Source organism: Micromesistius poutassou (genome assembly GCF_964030765.1).
Source record: "Micromesistius poutassou genome assembly, chromosome: 6".
In the NCBI taxonomy this organism is placed as follows: domain Eukaryota; kingdom Metazoa; phylum Chordata; class Actinopteri; order Gadiformes; family Gadidae; genus Micromesistius; species Micromesistius poutassou.
The window spans coordinates 18,075,011-18,096,214 of NC_140276.1; the positions used below are offsets into that span (position 1 = coordinate 18,075,011).

General features: G+C 46.2%; 1 protein-coding gene across 1 annotated transcript in view; it reads right to left on the bottom strand.

The window, feature by feature from the left end:
- Positions 1–21,204, bottom strand: part of klhl4 (kelch-like family member 4) — a 31,722-nt gene that overhangs the window by 3,416 nt on the left and 7,102 nt on the right. Inside the window, exons 3-8 of the mRNA XM_084469640.1 lie at positions 12,685–12,852; positions 10,347–10,483; positions 9,311–9,507; positions 4,594–4,806; positions 1,953–2,139; positions 1,065–1,289 (exon numbers count right to left, since the gene is read on the bottom strand). Coding sequence (XP_084325766.1) covers positions 1,065–1,289; positions 1,953–2,139; positions 4,594–4,806; positions 9,311–9,507; positions 10,347–10,483; positions 12,685–12,852 — 1,127 coding nt within the window. The remainder of the gene's footprint in view (positions 1–1,064; positions 1,290–1,952; positions 2,140–4,593; positions 4,807–9,310; positions 9,508–10,346; positions 10,484–12,684; positions 12,853–21,204) is intronic.

A 21,204-nucleotide genomic window follows, 5' to 3' on the forward strand; every position in this document is an offset into this window, starting at 1 on the left:
AAAGGGATATTTCTTTCCACGGCAAGCCAACAGTACAACCTTCATCTCTCCAACTGTGAGTTGGAGACCTTGTGGGCTGTTTTCAGCAGCTCTGTATCATCGTGTGTCGGACATAAATAGAGATGTATCATAATCATAAGCATAGCCCACTTCTAACATCATGTTTGATCCTGTTTGATACTGTTTGCGTCAGTTGTTATTTGTTTAATTGTATTTTTTTGCAAGTGATGAATTGCAAAGCAGATAATGAGAAAGTGGAAATATTGGTCCATTATACTAATGAGTTGGGAAAAACAACTACAACTAGTAAAACAATCATGTTTTATGTGCTTACGATATAATCTTTACGGATAAATAAACTTAAACCTAAGATGGAGCAATTTGATTGGTTTGCTATCTCGGGATATTAATAATTATTCGTGATTATTGTTAAGTGTTATGTTGTTGTTAAGTGTTGTCTAACAACATCAGTTAGCGTTTGTCACCCGCTACTCGTTATGAGCTTAAGAGCGTCATATTGACAATCCTTCGTTATAATTATCCAACATTAATTTGATGCCAATGAATTTCATGACTACAGATGAGCCCTGTGTGTGGCTGCACTGCAGGAGGTAGGCTAGCACTAATTGGCAGATTGTCGCAATGCAACATGTTTAATGAAGCGCAATGAAAATGTGTTGAATGACTCGGTTCATCATTCAAATGTAATAAAAAAGCAATCACAATGCATTTAATAATCCCTCAAAGGTGAGGAAGACCCTGGGAAAGACGCGTCTACATGATTCTAGAGATGCTTTTATCCAAATCGACTTAAAGTGAACTACTTCAATGCAGCATTATCAAGTGTTTATAAACCATGAATAAAACATTGAAAATACTTCAGGAAAACATTCACTTAAGCTAAATCGTACTAACCATTATCTAATTAGCTCATGAATAATTGATAACTTAGTATGAATAGCTTATGTCTTTTAATGTATGTGCTTCATAAACGAGGCGTTGGGTGCGTATGCCTGAGTCTGCAGCGGTGCGAGCGGTGTGAGTGAGGGAGGGGCCGTGCTCACCCAGGCCGTGGCGGTGCGTGGACATGGGGGGCATGGCGGCCCACACCTTGCTGACGGGGTTGTAGCACTCGGCCATGTTGGAGGTCTTCAGGCCGTCGCGGCCCCCCACCACGTACAGCTTGTTGTCGATCACCGCCACGCCGAACTGCAGCCGGCGGCCGTTCATGGTGCCCACCTGGATCCAGGTGTTGGTGCGCAGGTCGTACTTCTCTATGGTGGTGGAGCCTGCGGCCGGGGCAACAGCACCAGGGTTACGCCTTCTCGTACCCGCGTGTACGCGTCCGTCGACGGAGGAGAGCGGGCGTGTCCGACGCATGGTGGTAAAACACGATCTGCGTATAACGTGCGTATGACGCGATCTGATTGGGTGACGGAATCCGTCCGCCGCCTGAAAAGTTCAACTTTTCTCAACTTTTGGACGCAAGAGACGGAGCCAATTTGACGGACGGACCCACAATGCATTTCGGGAGCGTCCCACGTAAAGTCAACGAGATCCGTCGACGGACGTGTACAGTGGGTAGGGGGGTTCTGTTAGCGTCCGGCTGTGGGTGAATGGAGGCTCATGAGGCAGAGCGAGGCTCTTTATACAGCAGCCATCAAACACAAAGGCCATCAGAGCGCTTTTTACACGCGCGATGACATTTAAACATTTAAAGACATTGAGAGACTATAAAGTTAAACAATCATTCAAAGCGAAATGTAAAGTAAAAGGCAGACGATACGGTCAAAGGTCGAATATACCAGTGCAGACATAAACGTAATAAATAAAGAGAATGTCAATCAAATCAAAAGCTGCAGTAGACTGAACAAGTGTGTCAGTGTATGTCGTTATTCCCCGTCTGTATTGAAGCGATGCCGTCAGGTTGACGAGGCGCTGCGTTGCGGTACCTTTGGAGGCGTCCATGCCCCCCACGGCGTACAGAGCCCCCACCGTGGACTTGCGGGGCTTGGTGCGCGGGCTCTGGAACATGGGCCGGCGCTCCGGCAGCAGGTGGTACTTCATGGCCTCCATCAGCAGCTTCTGGCACTCCAGGTCGTCGGAGAACATCTTGTTGTTCTCCAGGTCCGCCAGCAGCTGCGGAGCACACGGCCGCTCAGTGACGTTGTAGCGGACGATGAGCACATTGGATAATTACAGTATAATGGCATTGTTGGTTTTTCAGAATGGAAATTTCTTCATTGAACAAAAATATTATTATTCAATATGATTAACTTGACACTCGAAATTGGGTTTGTTTTCAACTAAACTGTGGTTCAAACTACAATTAGCAATTATCTGCACATCTTTTAAAATGTGTACGTGAATATAATTTAAACTGGCCTACTTGCCAAATAGAGGTACACTTATGTAACTCATTGGCAACAAATAAACACAAGTTTAATATTTCAATAGTGATTATAAAACAATGTCTAATGACCGTTGTTTCAAGCACCTCATTGTTGCTGCATATTTCTATAATGACTTTTTGGGGGGTATTTTTCATTCATATATTCATCCTGAACATGTACCGCGGGAGATCACAGCTGTACTGGTGGGGCTTAAAACTAGTGTACAAATGGATACCAGATCACTCAGCTGAGATATTAACGTATATCAACGGTGGCAGAATGCTACAGCGCTTTGGCTCCCGGCAGGTCTCTCTAGGAGCAGCGTGTTGTGGAGGAGAGGCAGTAGGTCTGCACATGATCTATGAACACCACCGAGACCCCGCTTTCACTACGGTGACATGGGCATGTTTGATTTGAGTTACATAAGATCTCACTCAAAAGAGTAGTAGTCTATACTTTATGTAGTTTCCAAATTTATTTGCATAATTTATTCTTGACTCTTTTCATTCTTTGCTTTTGCTTATTTTTTTATTCAGAGGTAAATACCTTATTATTGACTTATTGCAATGTGATATTATTCCCCTTTTAAACAAAGTATGGATTAGGAGTTATTTTACATCCAAATGGAATTAATGGTTGTGATGATGTCCACACTGGCAAGCTCAGCTCTGAGACCAATTATATCAAATCTTCTACTATGCTCCAGAAGCCCTGCGAGGGGCTAAAGAGACTAGCGCTTTGTCACTTTAACACAAGCCTATTCAATCCTGTACCATCAAATGACACCCCCCTATGTTTTACTATCGCACTGATATCCTGTTATAAGTACACCTCAATATGGTTTACACTGTACGGGTATATTACCTTTTGTGTTAATACCCATCAAAGCCTTCCACCAACACAGGCATTGAAGGACACACATTAAAAACGGACATTTCCCACTGAGCAGTGCAAAGTATAAAAAAAGCAAAGACTGTTTTACAAAACGACCCAGTGAGTGATGCTGTGGTGGTCTGTGGTTTGTCTGGCTCTCATCAAACTAATTCCCTGTTTAGTCCAATGCTAACAGCCTTTATCCTTACCACATTTATGCAGGTGGGAGTTTACTTGGATACCAACTTGATCTCCAACATAAACAACAGAATAGGTCATTTGTCAATATCACCCCATGTCGACCCATAAGACCAGCCTCTGGCCCAGCGCCCCCTATCAGCTGGACAAAGGAACAGCTGAACGTTACGGATGTCAAGGCTGTTGGCCAAAGCCAAATGGATGACATTTGTTTGAATATCTCAGTGGAAAATACAACCTTTTAAGTTTTGGCATAAAAATGTGCCTTGATTTCTAGCAATAAATTAACCTTTGTCCCCTTGTCGTTATTGTTGGACGCAGATAATACATCTCTTCAGTGTATTGTATTGTAATGTATTGTACTCTGATCTACATCATGAACTGATTATTATGAACCCTCACCCGCATTTTCTTGTTATTGTTTCATGAGATTCAGTCGTTTTCCACAGCTGAACTCTGCATCATTGAGTCCAGATAAACATGTATTTATATTTATAGAATAACCATCTAAAGAACCATATTTTGATAGCTATATTCTTCATCAGCATTCCCCAGTGATGCAATTAGATATAATTACATTTGTGTTCACAAATCTAAGAAAGAAAATAAAAGAAAGGAAGGAGAAAATAATAAATAATAAATAATAACGTAGAAATACGATAGGTATCCACAGACACTATGTGAATACCTAATAATAATACAATTACATACAATTAATTAACATCAGAACGCCTTAGCTTAGCTTAGCCATTCAGGTTTAACGAGGTGACTCACTGCTGAGTCAACGCACTGACACTACACCGCCACACAACACACAACACACACAACACACACCGCCACACAACACTCAACACACACAACACACACAACACACACAACACACACCGCCACACAACACTCAACACACAACACATACAACACACACACACAACACACACAACACACAACACACACACACAACACACAACACACCTCCACACAACACACACCTCATAACACACAACACACCTCCACACAACACACACCACACAGCCCAGGCCTCCCCAGCCCAGGCCCAGGCCTCCCACGCCCAGGCCTCCCCAGCCCAGGCCCACTCCTCCCCTGCCCAGGCCCAGGCCTGCCCTCTCACCTGGGGGGGCAGCAGGGGCAGGCGGATGAGGGCCAGCAGCAGCCCCAGGTCGCACTGCCGGCCCTGGACGTCGTAGCGGACCCACATCATCAGGGCCTGGAAGATGGTCTCCTCGTCCGGGACGTTGATGTCGTCGCTGGACAGCAGCTTGACGATCTCCGCCGTGGGGAGCAGCTGGAACTCCTGGTTCTGGATGACCTCCAGAAAGTGTTCCTGTAACAGAGAGAGAGAGAGAGAGAGAGAGAGAGAGAGAGAGGGAGAGAGAGAGAGAGAGAGGGAGAGAGAGGAGAGAGAGAGAGAGAGAGAGAGAGAGGAGAGAGAGAGAGAGAGAGAGAGAGAGAGGGAGAGAGAGAGAGAGAGAGAGAAGAGAGGGAGAGAGAGAGAGAGAGGAGGGAGAGAAGGGAGAGAGAGAGAGAGAGAGAGAGAGAGAGAGGGAGAGAGAGAGGGAGAGTGAGAGAGAGATCGAGAGACGATGGGACCTGGAGACACTTGAGAGAGAGAGAGGGAGAAGAGAGGGAGAGAGAGAGAGAGGAGAGAGAGAGAGAGAGAGAGAGTGAGAGAGGAGAGAGAGAGGAGTGTGAGAGAGAGAGGAGAGAGAGAGAGAGAGAGAGAGAGAGAGAGAGAGAGGGAGTGAGAGCGAGAGAGAGAGAGGGGTGCAGATAATCATCGGCTATTAAAAGAGGGTGATGTGTGTGTGTGTGTGTGTGTGTGTGTGTGTGTGTGTGTGTGTGTGTGTGTGCGTGTGTGTCTGGTTGTGTGTCTGATGATTGTCTGCTCTTCTGTTCCTTGCTGTTTTTGTGAAGCCATTCAGCAGACTTCCAGAATTCAAAGATATTCAATATTAATGTATAATAGTATCTCCACAACAATTTATGATGAGACTCATTATTAGTACGATTTACCCCATGTTGGAAATTACCCATTCATGGAAACTCGTTTTTTTTCCTATTTCATGCATCATCAAAATTAAACTAAGGAGCTGGCCTGCAATGAGCCCATAGACTGCAATTACCGTTCATTTCCAGCAGTTAAGAAATATTAATCGCCATGACAACAGTAAAATCCAATCGTAAGTTTGGCATCACAACAAGCCCACCAAATAGCTTTTGGTATCTAACGGCTAATGTAATCAGTGTTTCCGAGACACTGTAATGAGGAGATCAATCAGCCGGGGCCGCACAGAGATATTAACCCGCTCTGTAAAGTGTTGTGAATCACGAATATGACCGAACGTATGATCCCCACGAGCTAACAGCTGAACCCTCTGTCGTCTCACGCAGCCCGTGACATTATTACACTCATTTATTAGGCAAGGAGGCAATTCGCCGCTTCTAAGAAATTGCACAGTGTGTTCATGGTGGCAAACACATTTTCCACCACTGGACCATCAAATATTTCAGCACGAAAAACCCCCCGCCCCTCCTAGTGGAGGATCCAGAGGCCTTCATTAACGTCGGGGCATAATGGATGGGGAAACGATGAAACAGACTGCACGCACTTCATGGAGGTTTGATTAGAAACAGGGAGGTAAACAACCAGCGCCAACACCGCTATCCCGCTAATGCAGAAGCCCGCTGTGGGCGGGAGAGTCGTTCTTTACGAGCCCCCCCCCAACCTTGCCCCTCCTGTAAGATTGATCTTCCATTTACTGGGCTGGAGCCCGGGACATATACCAGCGCTGCGTGACGGCCTCTTCAAGGGCACCGTCGTCGGCACTCCCATTATACGGCGGTTCCTATAAAAGCCCAGCGCTTTATACATCTTTGTTATGCCCGGCCTTAAAACGCACACAGTGAAGTACTTGGCCTCAAACATGCTAGTGTTGCACTCTGCCTCTTCCTGCATTGGTCAGTGCCCTTTGAGTCAACCGGCTGGAGCAACGTGCTGGTAGTGAGCGCACCTGTGAGCTGACAATTAACCAGACACACGCGGGCGTATCGATCGGCTGATATATCAGTTTGATCGTTTTATCGCGCAGCGGCTTTGAGAGCTTAGCACAAACAAGTCTTAATGAAATAAGGGACACGCATTGATCTGTTGTGTATTACTGAGGGAGCTGGGCTGCGTCGCTCTGACAGATTATTTGTAATTACAAAGTCTCAAACCGCTGACAGCTCAATTGACTACATTGGGCTTAACAGGACTAATTATGGGCTGTTGAAGAAGGATGTCTTCTGAGATGTTAGAGGAAAAAATGGTTGGAAACTTCTAGGAAAACAAGATTAGTGCGAGAGGAGACTAATTGATTTAACAACAGCTAAGGGTAATTGTGTCGTAACAACATGTTGGGCAGCAGACTGCTGATGCGTTTATCCCCCAGAGCTCTCAATGTTCTCCTGGACTTTTCCTCAGCGGTCGCCGAACAAACCAGCAAAATGTACATATTTCATATTTGTATATCGGACTGAAATTCCCCAAAACGTTAAAGCATGAAAGGGACATGAACCAAACGTGACATAACCCCGGCCTCCCCGCCCACCAGCCCAGTGAACAATAGAACCAACACATAGTGGTGACCACCAGCCCAGTATAGAACCAACACATAGTGGTGACCACCAGCCCAGTATAGAACCAACACATAGTGGTGACCACCAGCCCAGTATAGAACCAACACATAGTGGTGACCACCAGCCCAGTATAGAACCAACACATAGTGGTGACCACCAGCCCAGTATAGAACCAACACATAGTGGTGACCACCAGCCCAGTATAGAACCAACACATAGTGGTGACCACCAGCCCAGTGGACAATAGAACCAACACATAGTGGTGACCACCAGCCCAGTATAGAACCAACACATAGTGGTGACCACCAGCCCAGTATAGAACCAACACATAGTGGTGACCACCAGCCCAGTATAGAACCAACACATAGTGGTGACCACCAGCCCAGTATAGAACCAACACATAGTGGTGACCACCAGCCCAGTATAGAACCAACACATAGTGGTGACCACCAGCCCAGTATAGAACCAACACATAGTGGTGACCACCAGCCCAGTGGACAATAGAACCAACACATAGTGGTGACCACCAGCCCAGTATAGAACCAACACATAGTGGTGACCACCAGCCCAGTGGACAATAGAACCAACACATAGTGGTGACCACCAGCCCAGTATAGAACCAACACATAGTGGTGACCACCAGCCCAGTATAGAACCAACACATAGTGGTGACCACCAGCCCAGTGGACAATAGAACCAACACATAGTGGTGACCACCAGCCCAGTATAGAACCAACACATAGTGGTGACCACCAGCCCAGTATAGAACCAACACATAGTGGTGACCACCAGCCCAGTGGACAATAGAACCAACACATAGTGGTGACCACCAGCCCAGTATAGAACCAACACATAGTGGTGACCACCAGCCCAGTATAGAACCAACACATAGTGGTGACCACCAGCCCAGTGGACAATAGAACCAACACATAGTGGTGACCACCAGCCCAGTATAGAACCAACACATAGTGGTGACCACCGGGGAATAACAAAAAGACGTACTTTCAGAAAGGAAAGGGATGTGAGGTACAGCCCCCCGACCCCACACACACACACACACACACACACACACACACACACACACACACACACACACACACACACACACACACACACACACACACACACACACACACACACACACACGCCCTAACCAGGGAAAACAAGGCTTATCAAAACATGACCCGGGCTCCACTCAGGAACCAGAGGACAGGACCTCCCGGAAGCCCCCCCTCCCCCCCTCCCCCCCCCAGCTTTCTGCTGCTCATCACCACGGCGATTTAACAGGAAGTTTGGCCCCTCTTGTGCAGTTCAGTGATTAGATTAACCCCTCGCCCGCTGGAGGGTCGCGGCGTAAACAGACCCAGCAGCAGATGTCCTTCAGGAGATAACGCTCTGTCTGTCTGTCTGTCTGTCTGTCTGTCTGTCTGTCTGTCTGTCTCCCAGCTCCTCTGTGCGGCGGCCGGAGGGAGGACAGATCTGCTCGGTGTGGTCAGGCCTGCGTCCCAATCTCCAGGACGATAAGTATAAAGGAATGGCTTCTTATTCTTTCGCTATTTTACCTCACGAGTGTGAGTTGTGTTTGTCCACGCACACACTGTGTGGCATATCTCCATAGCAACAGCCGCGTAAACCAAATGAGATAAACTGAAAGCATGAAACCATTCAATTTCGATTCAAATGGGCACATCATGCATTTTCCGTTGCTGTAATGAGATTTCTGAAATAACCCGAGATGCGGTTGGCGGGGCCCCGACCGGTCACCGAGGCTGAGGCTTCAAAGGGCCCCATGTGCACCAATAATCCACCACTATCTCTACAACGCCAGACGCCCTCTGTTTGGATCGAGGAAGGTCGTTTTTTTTTTCCATTTGCAACGCTGCTTTGTCATCCCCACCCTCCATCTGTACCGTTTCCTCTTCCTCCTTCCAATAACACCCTGCTCTGTTTTCCTGCCACGCTGGGATCAAATTACGCTCAAAACGGACTAACTGTATATCTGAGCATTAATCAAATTATCTAGTTGCTTATCATTTTCATAAACACACACATGCATTAGCAGTTAAAGTAGACGTACTACTGTAAACGTCCTTCACTGACTAAAGCCGGACGTATGCATACATTAATCCTACACTACGCTGGGTGTCTCTGGGAATGCGCCCCCCCCCCCCCATACAGCTGGTTAACGTGGCCCAGAGTGGGGGTCCCACCGTGGTGTAGCAGTGGGCCACGTTCAGCAGGTCCAGGCAGCCCTGGGCGTCGGCGAAGGAGCGGATGCCCAGGCAGTTGGACGGGTGCAGCTGCTTCATCAGGAAGCCGCAGCACACCTGGATGACCTGCGATAGCTGCAGCAGGCAGGCGGCCGCCAGAAGGCTCTCAATGGTCTCCTCCTTCAGCTCCAGCACACCTGGACACAGGTCAGAGGTCATAGAAGGTCACAGAAGGTCAGAGAAGGTCACAGAAGGTCACAGAAGACCAGCATCGTTGGTTTTACATGTTTTAACTACTGTGAGATATGAATATCCAATAAGAGGCAGGATAGTCTTGTGTTGGTTGATCCCCAGCCCGGTGAAATAACTAATAAATCCGAGCTAAACTAGAGCAAAATAGAGCAAGAGGAAAATAGGAAATAAAATTAAAATAAGTTCCTGAGCAAGAGGCCTATCGCCGACCTGCTCATTAATGACACGTGTCTACAAAAAATCACTGGGACTTCATTTTGATAAAAAATAATAATTTAGGAAATATATAATTTAAAACAAATGATCAACAACGACAGAGTGAAATTGTTGATAGTGCAAATATGTCACAACATTTTTATTTAATATATTAACATATTAAACAATTGAATCATTCAACATTCGTTATCATTCAGTTTTCTCAACAAACAGTCAATTGTTAGCCTTAAAATCAAGTGGGAACATGAATGAATATTGGATAATCGCATCACAGAACATCACAGAATCCCAAAGGCCTCTTTAAAGGGAACCGGATAAAACCAGGATGTGATGAGGCCATCAGGGTCTGCTGCGGTTGCCTGCGTGGAATTCCACATCCCAGATGAAGTGTCCGCATGAGAGAACCATAAAGTCAGTCCTATCATCTTCTGTGTTACCCCCCCCCCCCCCCCCCTCCATTGACATATTGCTTTATTGATCTGATGTAATCAGGCCTGCACACGGCCATCAGTTATAGGCCGGAGCTGAAGCCTCTTATGGGGAGCGGCGGGTCTTTATGAGCACTCACCAGTGTAGGCGAAATGAACCAGCGAGCGCAGCGCCTCGGGATCCACGCCCTCCATCTTGATCTCCTCCTGCTTGGCCTCCAGCACGTCGTTGGTGAACATGGCGGCGAAGTAGTCTGACACCGAGCTGAGGACCAGTCTGAGGAGAAGAGACACTGAGCTGAGGACCAGTCTGAGGAGAAGAGACACACTGAGGACCAGTCTGAGGAGAAGAGACACTGAGGACCAGTCTGAGGAGAAGAGACACACTGAGGACCAGTCTGAGGAGAAGAGACACACTGAGGACCAGTCTGAGGAGAAGAGACACTGAGGACCAGTCTGAGGAGAAGAGACACTGAGGACCAGTCTGAGGAGAAGAGACACTGAGGACCACGTGGGTCTCCTCCGGGTGCTCCGGTTTCCTCCCACACCGAAGAAGACATCCATGTAGGCACCAGGCACTAGGCACTAGGCACTAGGCACTAGCACCAAGCACCGGGCACCGGGCACTAGGCACTAGGCACCAGGCACTAGGCACCAGGCACCAGGCACTAGGCACTAGGCACCAGGCACTAGGCACCAGGCACTAGGCACTAGGCTCTAGGCACTAGGCACTAGGCACTAGGCACTAGGCACTAGGCACCAGGCACTAGGCACTAGGCACTAGGCACTAGGCACTAGGCACCGGGCACCGGGCACCGGGCACCAGGCACTAGGCACTAGGCACCAGGCACTAGGCACTAGGCACTAGGCACCAGGCACTAGGCACTAGGCACTAGGTACTAGGCACTAGGCAGCAGCCAGTGAGCTGGTCCCAGGGGCTGTGGCGGCCCATTGCTCCCAGTGCTCCCAGTGCTGCTAGTGATGGTAGTGATGATTAACTGCAGAGTCCTTTATTTCCTCCGGGGTCAATAAAGTATATATATAAAAGAAAATGAGTCTGCCGAGCGTAAACAGGTCCACTACTTTTATGTTGCTCTGTTCTCTGTCAATAATTCAGAGCACATATTATTGTTCACGCTGTTTTCTCGAGCCGTGGCTAGGAATATTAAGACCAGAATTCCCCTCTTATTCGCTGTTCAGCATGACTCAAATTAAAATTTGCAAGGGTTGAATTATCTACCAAAACAACAGGCCTATTTTGCTAATGGCTTCAACTGTCTGAGTGCTAATATTGTTTACGCTTTTGCATGGTTCACCTCACACATTGGGTAATACGTGGAGGCGAGGGCTGATTAGAAGCCATTATACCAGATAGATACCAGCTCTGAGGAAAGTGTCAACAAAATAGGCTGGGCAGACAAACAACATATTATCATAATCCGGCATATGAGGAACTCAACCTGTTTAATGTTTGCTTAGTTGTGGCGTGTGTTTGCCAAAGAGTGTGGCCCGCGCCCGTTCAACAGCCTTTACATAATGCTCAGTGGGCCTTTGTGGGCTGAGGTTAACAAACACACTGAAGCAGCTACTGTATTTGCAGCTTTGATCTGTGATTTAACGTCTGTTGCGACTGCTTCAGCAACACTCCACAGGCTATTACAGCTGCACTTGGAATCTATACAGAAAATCAAAGCTGCTGGCCACTTAAAGCGATCTGGCGGGCTGCACCATTCTGGTTTGCTACACACAGATCAATGCCATTAATTAATTATAGTGTGGCCTGCCTGCTTTTCCCTGGTTTGCGGTTGTACCGGTCACGCATCGATGTAGGTATCTTGACAGACAGTCAGTCATGATGAACAGTCGTGAACAACCAGCCTGATTGAGCATTGCAGCATGGCACGTGTGCAATGAAGGGCTTCCTCGTCCGGTCATTGATGCCACCGGTGGATGCCCGTAAACATCGACCGCTCATGCTGTTACATCAGTGATGGCCGCTGCCTTTCCTCAGACGTGACGCGGTGATGAGAAGATGGTGAAGCGGGGTAATTACATCAAAGCCACCGAAGCAGATGCAGACCCACTGAACATGAACATGGATTTAATGAAGGCGGAAGACAAAAAACTTTTTCGAATTTGTATTTGCTCCTTTCAGCAAAATCACCGCCACGCGGAAAAACTGCAAGCTAAAGGAAACTGCCATTTAATATTCTCTCTCTCTCTCTCTCTCTCTCTCTCTCTCTCTCTCTCTCTCTCTCTCTCTCTCTATGGTGATTATTTGTTGATTTCTTCCCCTCTCCTGGGGGAGACTGGGAATCCCCCAGCCGCCTCTTAACTGCAGTTACAAATGAACGCATCGACAGCTTTAATGAAGTTCGTCCAAATGAGCTTCCATATCTCCGAGCTAATGCAGGGGCAGGTCGCATTCACCAGAGCCCAGTGGGCAGCAGCCAGCCCCCGGCCTGCCGGCCCACCCACCTGTGCGCTGGTATCCTGTGGTCTCCTGCGATCAGGAGGACATCGCAGAGCTGCTTGTGCTGGAGGTAGGTCTCCATCTTGCGGAAGGTGAGCTCTGCGTGATTGGTGGCCTGGAAGAACTCCTCTGAGCCGTTGGAGGTCATCCTGGAGGAGGTGCCGAGAGCCAACCTGGTGGTAGAGGAGAAACATGGACGGAAGTCAATCAACCAACCAGTGGAAGGACCTGTCGCCTGCTCTGGGTTCCATACAGCTGTTGTCTTCTAATCTCCTCTGCATAGCGTCACCTCCAATGAAGAGAACGGGGCTCAAGGTTTATAAAACTAGGATCAATCCAATTTTTTTTTGGAAAAACAAAGTTTGGTGTAAAGGAAACGGCCTATTGATAATTAAGGCCCAGGGCGCTGACTTTGAACAAAGCGCGGCCAACTAATATGATTATCCTAAAAGAAAAGTGCCAACGCATGAAAACAAATGGAAATCATATTCATGAATATAATTTGAATGCTTCTTACTTTACCTCCCTTATGTTTAGTTTGAAAAACCCGAACTGTGGCCCGATGATAAGCACAGTATTTGAGGCTACAATGGGGATTATCCTACAGCAGTAATCCCCACAGTGAGACCCAATCCTTCTCGCCACTTTGAGTTGAAATTAAACCGGCTCCGCACTACATGGTTCACATAAGTGGATAAATAAAGCCCACCGCCTTCAGGGAAGAGGAGCCGCGCAATCTCCACAACACACGCCGCCTAGTGCAATCTGCATGTGTGTATGAGTGTGTGTATTTGTGTGTGTGTGTGTGTGTGTGTGTGTGTAGGTGTGTGTGTGTGTTTGTCTGTGTGTGTGTGTGTGTGTGTGTTGTTGTTCAAGTGCACATGCACTTGCACGTGAATGTTTGTGAATGGATATGTTTGCCATGTGTTCATGAATCTGTGTGTGTGTGTGTGTGTGTGTGTGTGTGTGTGCACGTTCTATCTGTTGCTGCCTTCGACGGCACACCACATGCGTTTCAAATATGGCAAGGCTTTGAAAGCGGCGAGTGTCTTCCTGGAGCCGGCCTGATACTGCCTCCCATTGGCTGCTGCGGCTGGTGATTTACCGGCGTTCCCAGTAATCCTGTCGTCTCCCGGTGATGCGAGACAGTCACTCCGCTGTCCGTTACGGAGAAAATCCACGCATTGAAATATGAGACTTGTTTGTAACACTGCATAAACAGACCTAATCGCACTCTCTCCCGGGAAATCGCTGGTATTTAAAATCCATTCTGCTGAAGGAGGAAGATACATCGTTTGCAAAGTTTGGTTTTGGGTTCTGGCAAAGAGAGAGTTTATGTATGTGTGTGTGTGTCTGTCTGAGAGAGGGTTTATGTGTGTGTGTGTGTGTGTGTGTGTGTGTGTGTGTGTGTGTGTGTGTGTGCATTGCGTGTATGTGCCTTTCTGAAAAGCTGAGAAATGTCACCACTATTAATAGCTTGCCTTTGCCTCGTCTTTCCTCATTGCCATTCTTATTGTGAGCCGCATTAGCAATTCCAGAGCAGAGGAGCTCAGCAGTGGACTGATGGGAATGTGTCTGGTTCCCAGTGGGTCACTACTGGGCCACTGTCTGCTTGTACCACTTGACAAGGGAAGAACCACAAAGTAGCATGTGGCTTACTAATGCTGTGTTTAATGCACAATCAAAAGCAAGGTGCGTGACTTTCCTTTATTTCTTTTGAATTTGTGATTTCCCCCTAACCACCGGGGATGTGTTGATACTGCACTTTGGCCCCTACAGAGCCCTATAGTCTATAGTCTTTATTGGGAGGTTTTATGCTAAATACAAAATAAATTGATGGCCCTGTCTCCATAATCCCCTACTGGTTCTGGAACTCTTCAAGAGGAACACCAAACCAATAAATCCCCGATGCATTACCTTTGTATTTGGGGCTCTGGGGCGTGTGGCAAAGGCTTTTTCCATGCTACCAATCTCCCAGACACTAATTGCTTCGGTATCACATTCTTGGGAGCTGTAAATTTCTCTGAGGTGTTTATTTTCCTTTTCAGCCGTGAGTTTCAGCGGCGATATAGGGGGAGACCGGGGACATTACCTTCCTCAGACTTTATAATGCTGGGCTTGGACCCCCATACCCTCTGCAGAGAGAGATAGAGAGAGTGAGAGAGAGGGAGAGAGAGAGAGAGAGAGAGAGGGAGAGAGAAAGAGAGAGAGGGAGAGACTAAAGCCCTCCCTGAGGCATGCAGTTGGATGTTGTTAAAGCAGAGCGGTGGATGGTTGCACACCTGGAATTGTTAACTATGTGTCAAAGTTTTACCTTGTATGACATGAGCCAGGGTAGCTCTGATGAATAATGGATTACTGGTTACAGCAACTACATCCAAGATCAGCCACCCCCCCTCTGAATCCCCTCATTGTAATCCTGTATGCTGAGAATGATAATTTAACAAGTCATTGGTGATGCCGTCAGCAAAATAAAGATTAGCCTACCTATCACGGAGCAAGTGATAGAATAGAAATGGTAGGAGAGGATAGAACAGGCGTTTGTTCCGTAGCCCTGTCCTCCTCGTAGTGTGTCGGGGGAGAACACACCTTCGTCTTATTCCTCACTTATCCAGACCTCACACCTCGACGCCGGTGAATGAGCCGACATTCACAGAACAGCCGATGAATCTCAATCTCACTCTCTGATCTTTGGATAAAAGCGCACTGGTTGGGTTTCAATGTTATCCCTTGAAGCTGTCCATATAAACGCTACTTATTTGGGCACTACTACTTATTTATCAGATTCGGGCTTCTAAATGTGAAATATGAATACTATATAGATGTCAGACTGCTAGAGATGATGGAGGAACCAGCCGGCGTTCTTAATACAGCTCTCTGGTGCTGATCCTTGTGTATTTGTGTTGAACTAAACACGCCGTTCTTGTCTACATTGCGAGTTGGAAACCAATCCTCTGAAATAGAAGGTCAGCACTGAGATGCAAGAGAACACACAGACCTGGTGGTGCCTGTGTGTCTTTCCAAAGGGATATCAACAGCCTGATGCCCTACCCTGGAAATCCAGAGTTCTCGCGAGAGCACAATTTGAATTTGCTCAGCGAGTCACTCTGGAAACAAGCAATATAATCCCCCCCCGATGCCCCTCTCTCAGCACATTAACCAATCACATCGGTGTATCTGATATAGGCGGGCCAAAAGCGTTGCTGTTTTACCAATTGGATACGGCAAGAGTCTTATCTATTGGTTAGCTCCGCTGGTCTGGATACGTCACCCCTTGTATTCTTCTGATTGGTTGTAGTGTTATCCAATTGCGTGCAGTGATATTTTCAAATGCATGCTTGGTTCCGCCCCTCGAGTTGGGCCATTTTCATTACTCGTTGCCAGACCCTACAGCTTTCTAGATGTGGGTCTGGATTTCCAGGCTACTGATGGCCCTCAACGGCAGTGAAACGCCTTGGATTAGAACCACAGTTATCACACCACAGTGTGATATCAGGTCAGGTCCATGTTATCATCCTGCTGCCCCTGGTGAGTTCCCAGATATACCCAGTACACCGCCATACAAATTTGTGAAAAAGATCTGTCCATCCTATCCATCATTAATGGTCTTCAGTCCACCCCAGAGGCTGAGGTTGATGAGTCTGCCCTCGTGTAGCACGACGCTCCCCCAATCCCTCCGTTATCACAGGGTCTTCCTCACTAGAGCCAGGGAGACAAGACATATTATTCTCCTGATATAATTCTTCACGGGCTGGCAAACCTGCTTAATATTGATGGGGATGTGTGTGTGTGTGTGTGTGTGTGTGTGTGTGTGTTGACAGGCGGGTTGCGCCCACAGAAGTGCGGCTCTGAGCCTTGATATTCCAATCTGCCAGCAGGAGCAGGAGCGCAGCTGTAACGGCCTGCAGGGCCTTCCTGCGTTTCAGTAGTGCGGTAAAGATTGCTGCGGTTATTAACACAAAATTGAATTATTACCTTTGCGCTGCCTATAGCCGAGCACCACCCTGTGTGAAGGCAGGGCTGTTGGCGTCAGCATGTTTCTGAATAGATAGCGAAAAGGTTGCTACTTTTATATTGATCTTTGTTTCTTTTATATTGACTGCTATTTCAAATGAGGTTGATGGTGTTTGACGAAGTGGAAAAGCATGGGTATCTGTATGATTCATAGAATACATTATGGGATTCTGGGTCATTCAAACAGTATTTGTGAATGCCAGAATCCAACTACACATTATTATTCTCTTTCACGATGGTCACCAGGAGGACTCACCATGTCTGATGAGGCAATCACAGTGCAATAGACTCTGGTGTCTTGGCTTAGGACGACCCCAGCACTCTTTGTATTATAGAGACAGGGTTACACAGTATATTCAGTTGTTTCCCAGCATGCATTATGTTTATTGTGTTACTTTGAGGGCTATTTTATAATGTGCTAGTGTCTTGTAAGACTTATGTATGATTGGTCAGTGTTGTGAAGTTGTTGGCAATTATTCCTTTTTATGTTGTTGAGCAATGAAACAGGAATTGACATTGTTGTTTGGGTTGTCGACCACAGTGTTCATTTCCAGGTAAGTCTGCAGTATTGAGAAATAAAGAGACACTGTTTGTATCATCGCGTCAGGGTCCTGAAGTCGAGGGGTCAATCCATTGCTAATCATGTCTATAGAAGCGCTATGCGTGCTGCTTCAGACTGAATGATTGTGTGACCCGTTCACGGTCGTCACGAAGAGGACGACATGGGCCATCTATCCTTCAAAGACAACCTGAGGTGAGGATTGTGTTCCAGACATCAAAGCTGTTGACCACGTCACACCACACAGAGGTACGACAGCCTGGAAATCTAGAAAGCTGTAGGGTCTGGCAACGAGTAATGAAAAAACTCACCAGGGGCAGCAGGATGATAACATGGACCTGACCTGAAATCACACTGTGGTGCTGCTCATTCTAATCCAAGGCGTTTCACTGCCGTTGAGGGCCATCAGTAGCCTGGAAATCCAGACCCACATCTAGAAAGCTGTAGGGTCTGGCAACGAGTAATGAAAATGGCCCAACTCGAGGGGCGGGACCAAGCATGCATTTGAAAATATCACTGCACGCAATTGGATAACACTACGACCAATCAGAAAAATACAAGGGGTGATGTATCCAGACCAGTGGAGCTAACCAATAGATAAGACTTGCCGTATCCAATCGGTAAAACAGCAATGCAGGGATTATATTGCTCGTTCCCAGAGTGACTTGCTGAGCAAATTCAAATTGTGCTCTGGCGAGAACTCTGGATTTCCAGGGTAGCTGAATGTTGTAGTTTGATCACAACATAAGGGACATCCCTAGCGACGGTTATCCCAAACTTATTTTAAAAGAAAGGTTATCACAGACAATTGGGCAATGGAAGGCAGAAATTGACTGATGTCTTTGACTACAATCTTTCTGGGGGGAAATCATTGGTATAATGTAAATCATAGTTGCACATGCATTAAGTTTTCCGAGAAAATACATGTTTTCTGGGAAAACCCATAAAAAACGAATTTTGCAACAAAATGATGTCAATTTATAACTAAGACGAAGAGAAAAAGAAGAAGAAGAAAAACGTTATGTTGTGGAAAAATGTAACGTTGTCGGTCCCCAAAAGTCGAAATTAAAAAACGTATGCTGAAATTAAAAGCAATTACTCACTTGCTAAATTGGTAATATAAGTTATTAGCTTGTTGCCCAAGGAGGCATCAGGTAGGCTGGTGACATAAAGGACTGAGCTCCCTTTGGCCCGGAGTGGAACACCCCGGCATTAACGCTGCCCAGCACAACAGCCCAGCCCCCGCGTCGCAGCTGCTCTGGACGCTCCTCAATCACAACCATCAATGTGTGTCTTACTTCCCTTCTCCCCAGTCCCCACCATCACAATATGTTGCCTCGTTAACCGTGACACTCATTCATTTCCGATTTATAGAAAATGAAAGCCAGGGGACACTGCAAGATAAATCATGGCTTCTTGTTAATAGTATGCATGTAAATTCATGGTGAGCTGCGTCAGGGATTATGTTCTGAATCAGGCCTATTCTGGGAGGAGAATGAGGGATCCTCATTTGAGCATTAAGAAGGGCGAGAGTCCAGCACATTATACTACCATATCTCAACGCAGCTCAAAGCCTTTCTCCACCAGCAACAAAGGAGAGCTCTGCTTTATCTCCGTTCTCACCGCTGAAGAGGATTCCCCGTTGGGAATATGCTTTAAATTTGGCGGCATTCAAAGAAAAAAAGGACAACTTGCTGATGGAATTCCATATGGCTGCAGAATGCCTTTTTTAAATCTCCCTTACAGTTCATAAAACGAGAGGTTTTCTTTGGTAATTTACACAAATCTTATGAAAGATGTTAGGCACTACACATCCTAAACATCTGAATTAATTCATTAATTTGTTTGAGGGAAGTGTACTGGTTAGAAATGTTTAAATGGTTATAGCACAAGGGGAGAAGGTGGTATTGATGTTTCTCTTTCACGGTAGTGAAGAGAATATCTTCCAATCTAAAAGCTGGCCACTGTGGGTGTGTACATGGTGAGAGGTCACGGTTTCCATTCCATCAAGGTTAACTCCTCACAGTGAGACTTTGCCAGGGGAATGGAGGGAGAGGTTATCTGAATGGACAGGACCCATAAACAGAATTGGTGGAGGTGTGCTAGGTCAACAGGTTTTGATGCCTGTGTAATTGTTTGTGTTTCATGTGCAGCTGGAGCATTGAATTGAAATACTCGCACAAACTGTATTTATCGCTTGCTCATGTGGGTGTTTTCTTGGGCTTTCATTTTGAATTCTATTTGCAAGCCAACATTCTACACATGGTGCATGAACACTGTTTAGAGTAAACATCTCAAATGAACTCATAACCAGACCCAGTGTCAACACCAACACCAAGGGCCACCTGCTGATATTTTGTACACATATTTATTCTTCAGATGTGACTCAGAAGTCCAGCACAATATCAAATATTAAATCTAGTAGCTACTTCAGCAAAGATTTACTATCCACTGTCTATCAAGAGCGACTTCAAAAACAATAACTAATTCAATATAAATCCAGAAGCGACTAAAGAATCAAGCAGTTAATAGATCTCAAGAAATCAGATCACAGAAAACAGATTCATGTTACATTTATTTTCCGGATACCGAGAAAAAGAACAACCTGAAAATGTAAAATTTGTCATTTCTTGATATAGCCTGAAAGATTACGATGAATTTATGCGTCAGAATTATGATGTGAGACGTAATGGGGCCACCCAGCTGGTAAAGACAATTAATGTGCATATTTTAGTGACACCCACAAATCTGCTGAGCCCACAATGAACAGGAAGGATCATTGGGCGACTCAGACAACACCCTAAAGGTCGTTAACCCAACACTCCTGCATCCGATGCTGGGTTTACATCTAAAAAGATTGAAATGATATTGCTCATCAGCACAAATAACCACGGCAGCAATCTCAACTAGCATGTGTTTTCACATTTAATGAGACGGCATTTGCATTAAACACAAGCATGATGGAATAGTATCTTGTAGAAATGTATTTTTCCCATCATGGCTCATGTCGAAGCGGGGTTATGCTAACATTCTCGACACGCGCCACTGATTCACCGCATGCTAGGCTCCTGAATCATCACGAAGAGCTACTTCCTGATTCAATAATTATGTAAAACAGGGCATCTTACAGGGTAATCAATTTTTCCGGATGAAACTAACCCTAGAGAGAGAGAGAGAGAGAGAGAGAGAGAGAGAGAGAGCGAGAGAGAGAGAGATGAAGAGATGAAGAATATGTTGCAACTGGTAATAAAACATGATAACACCGTGTGTATCATTCATCTATCCCTCTCTTTCTCTCTTTCATTTTTGTAATTTTTTTAAATTATTTTCAGAATCAAATTGATTTATTTATATCTACGATTTTAGAATATTATCAGAATAGTATCAGAATAGTATCAAAATATTATCAGAATACTATCAGAATACTACCAGAATACTATCAGAATACTATCAGAATAGTATCAGAATAGTACCAGAATACTATCAGAATAGTATCAGAATACTACCAGAATACTACCAGAATACTATCAGAGTATCAGTGCGATGGCTAGCACACAGTGATGATGGCTAGCACACAGTGCTCTCAGCACTGCAGCAGCAGAAGCCTCTAAATGTTTGAACACCCCGATGCTGCCGCTGTCTGTCAGTCACATGGCCGGCGTCAAACCACGGACCCCCGGGAGACGGACAGTTACACGCTTTGTGTGTGACACGCAATATTTTATGCATGCACTCTGCTCACACGGGGACCCCAAAACATGAACATCTGCCAATTATGCTGACACCTAGAGCCGAACATGCAGCTGATTCAAAAAACTGCATTTTAATTCAGAATAATTCATGGCCATGCGAGGCACCCGAGGTGCACTCTGCCTGTGGCTGTACTCCACGTCTCTGGAGGGGGGGGGCAGGGTGTGTATCCAGGAGGACGTCTATGGGCAGACTGGCGGTG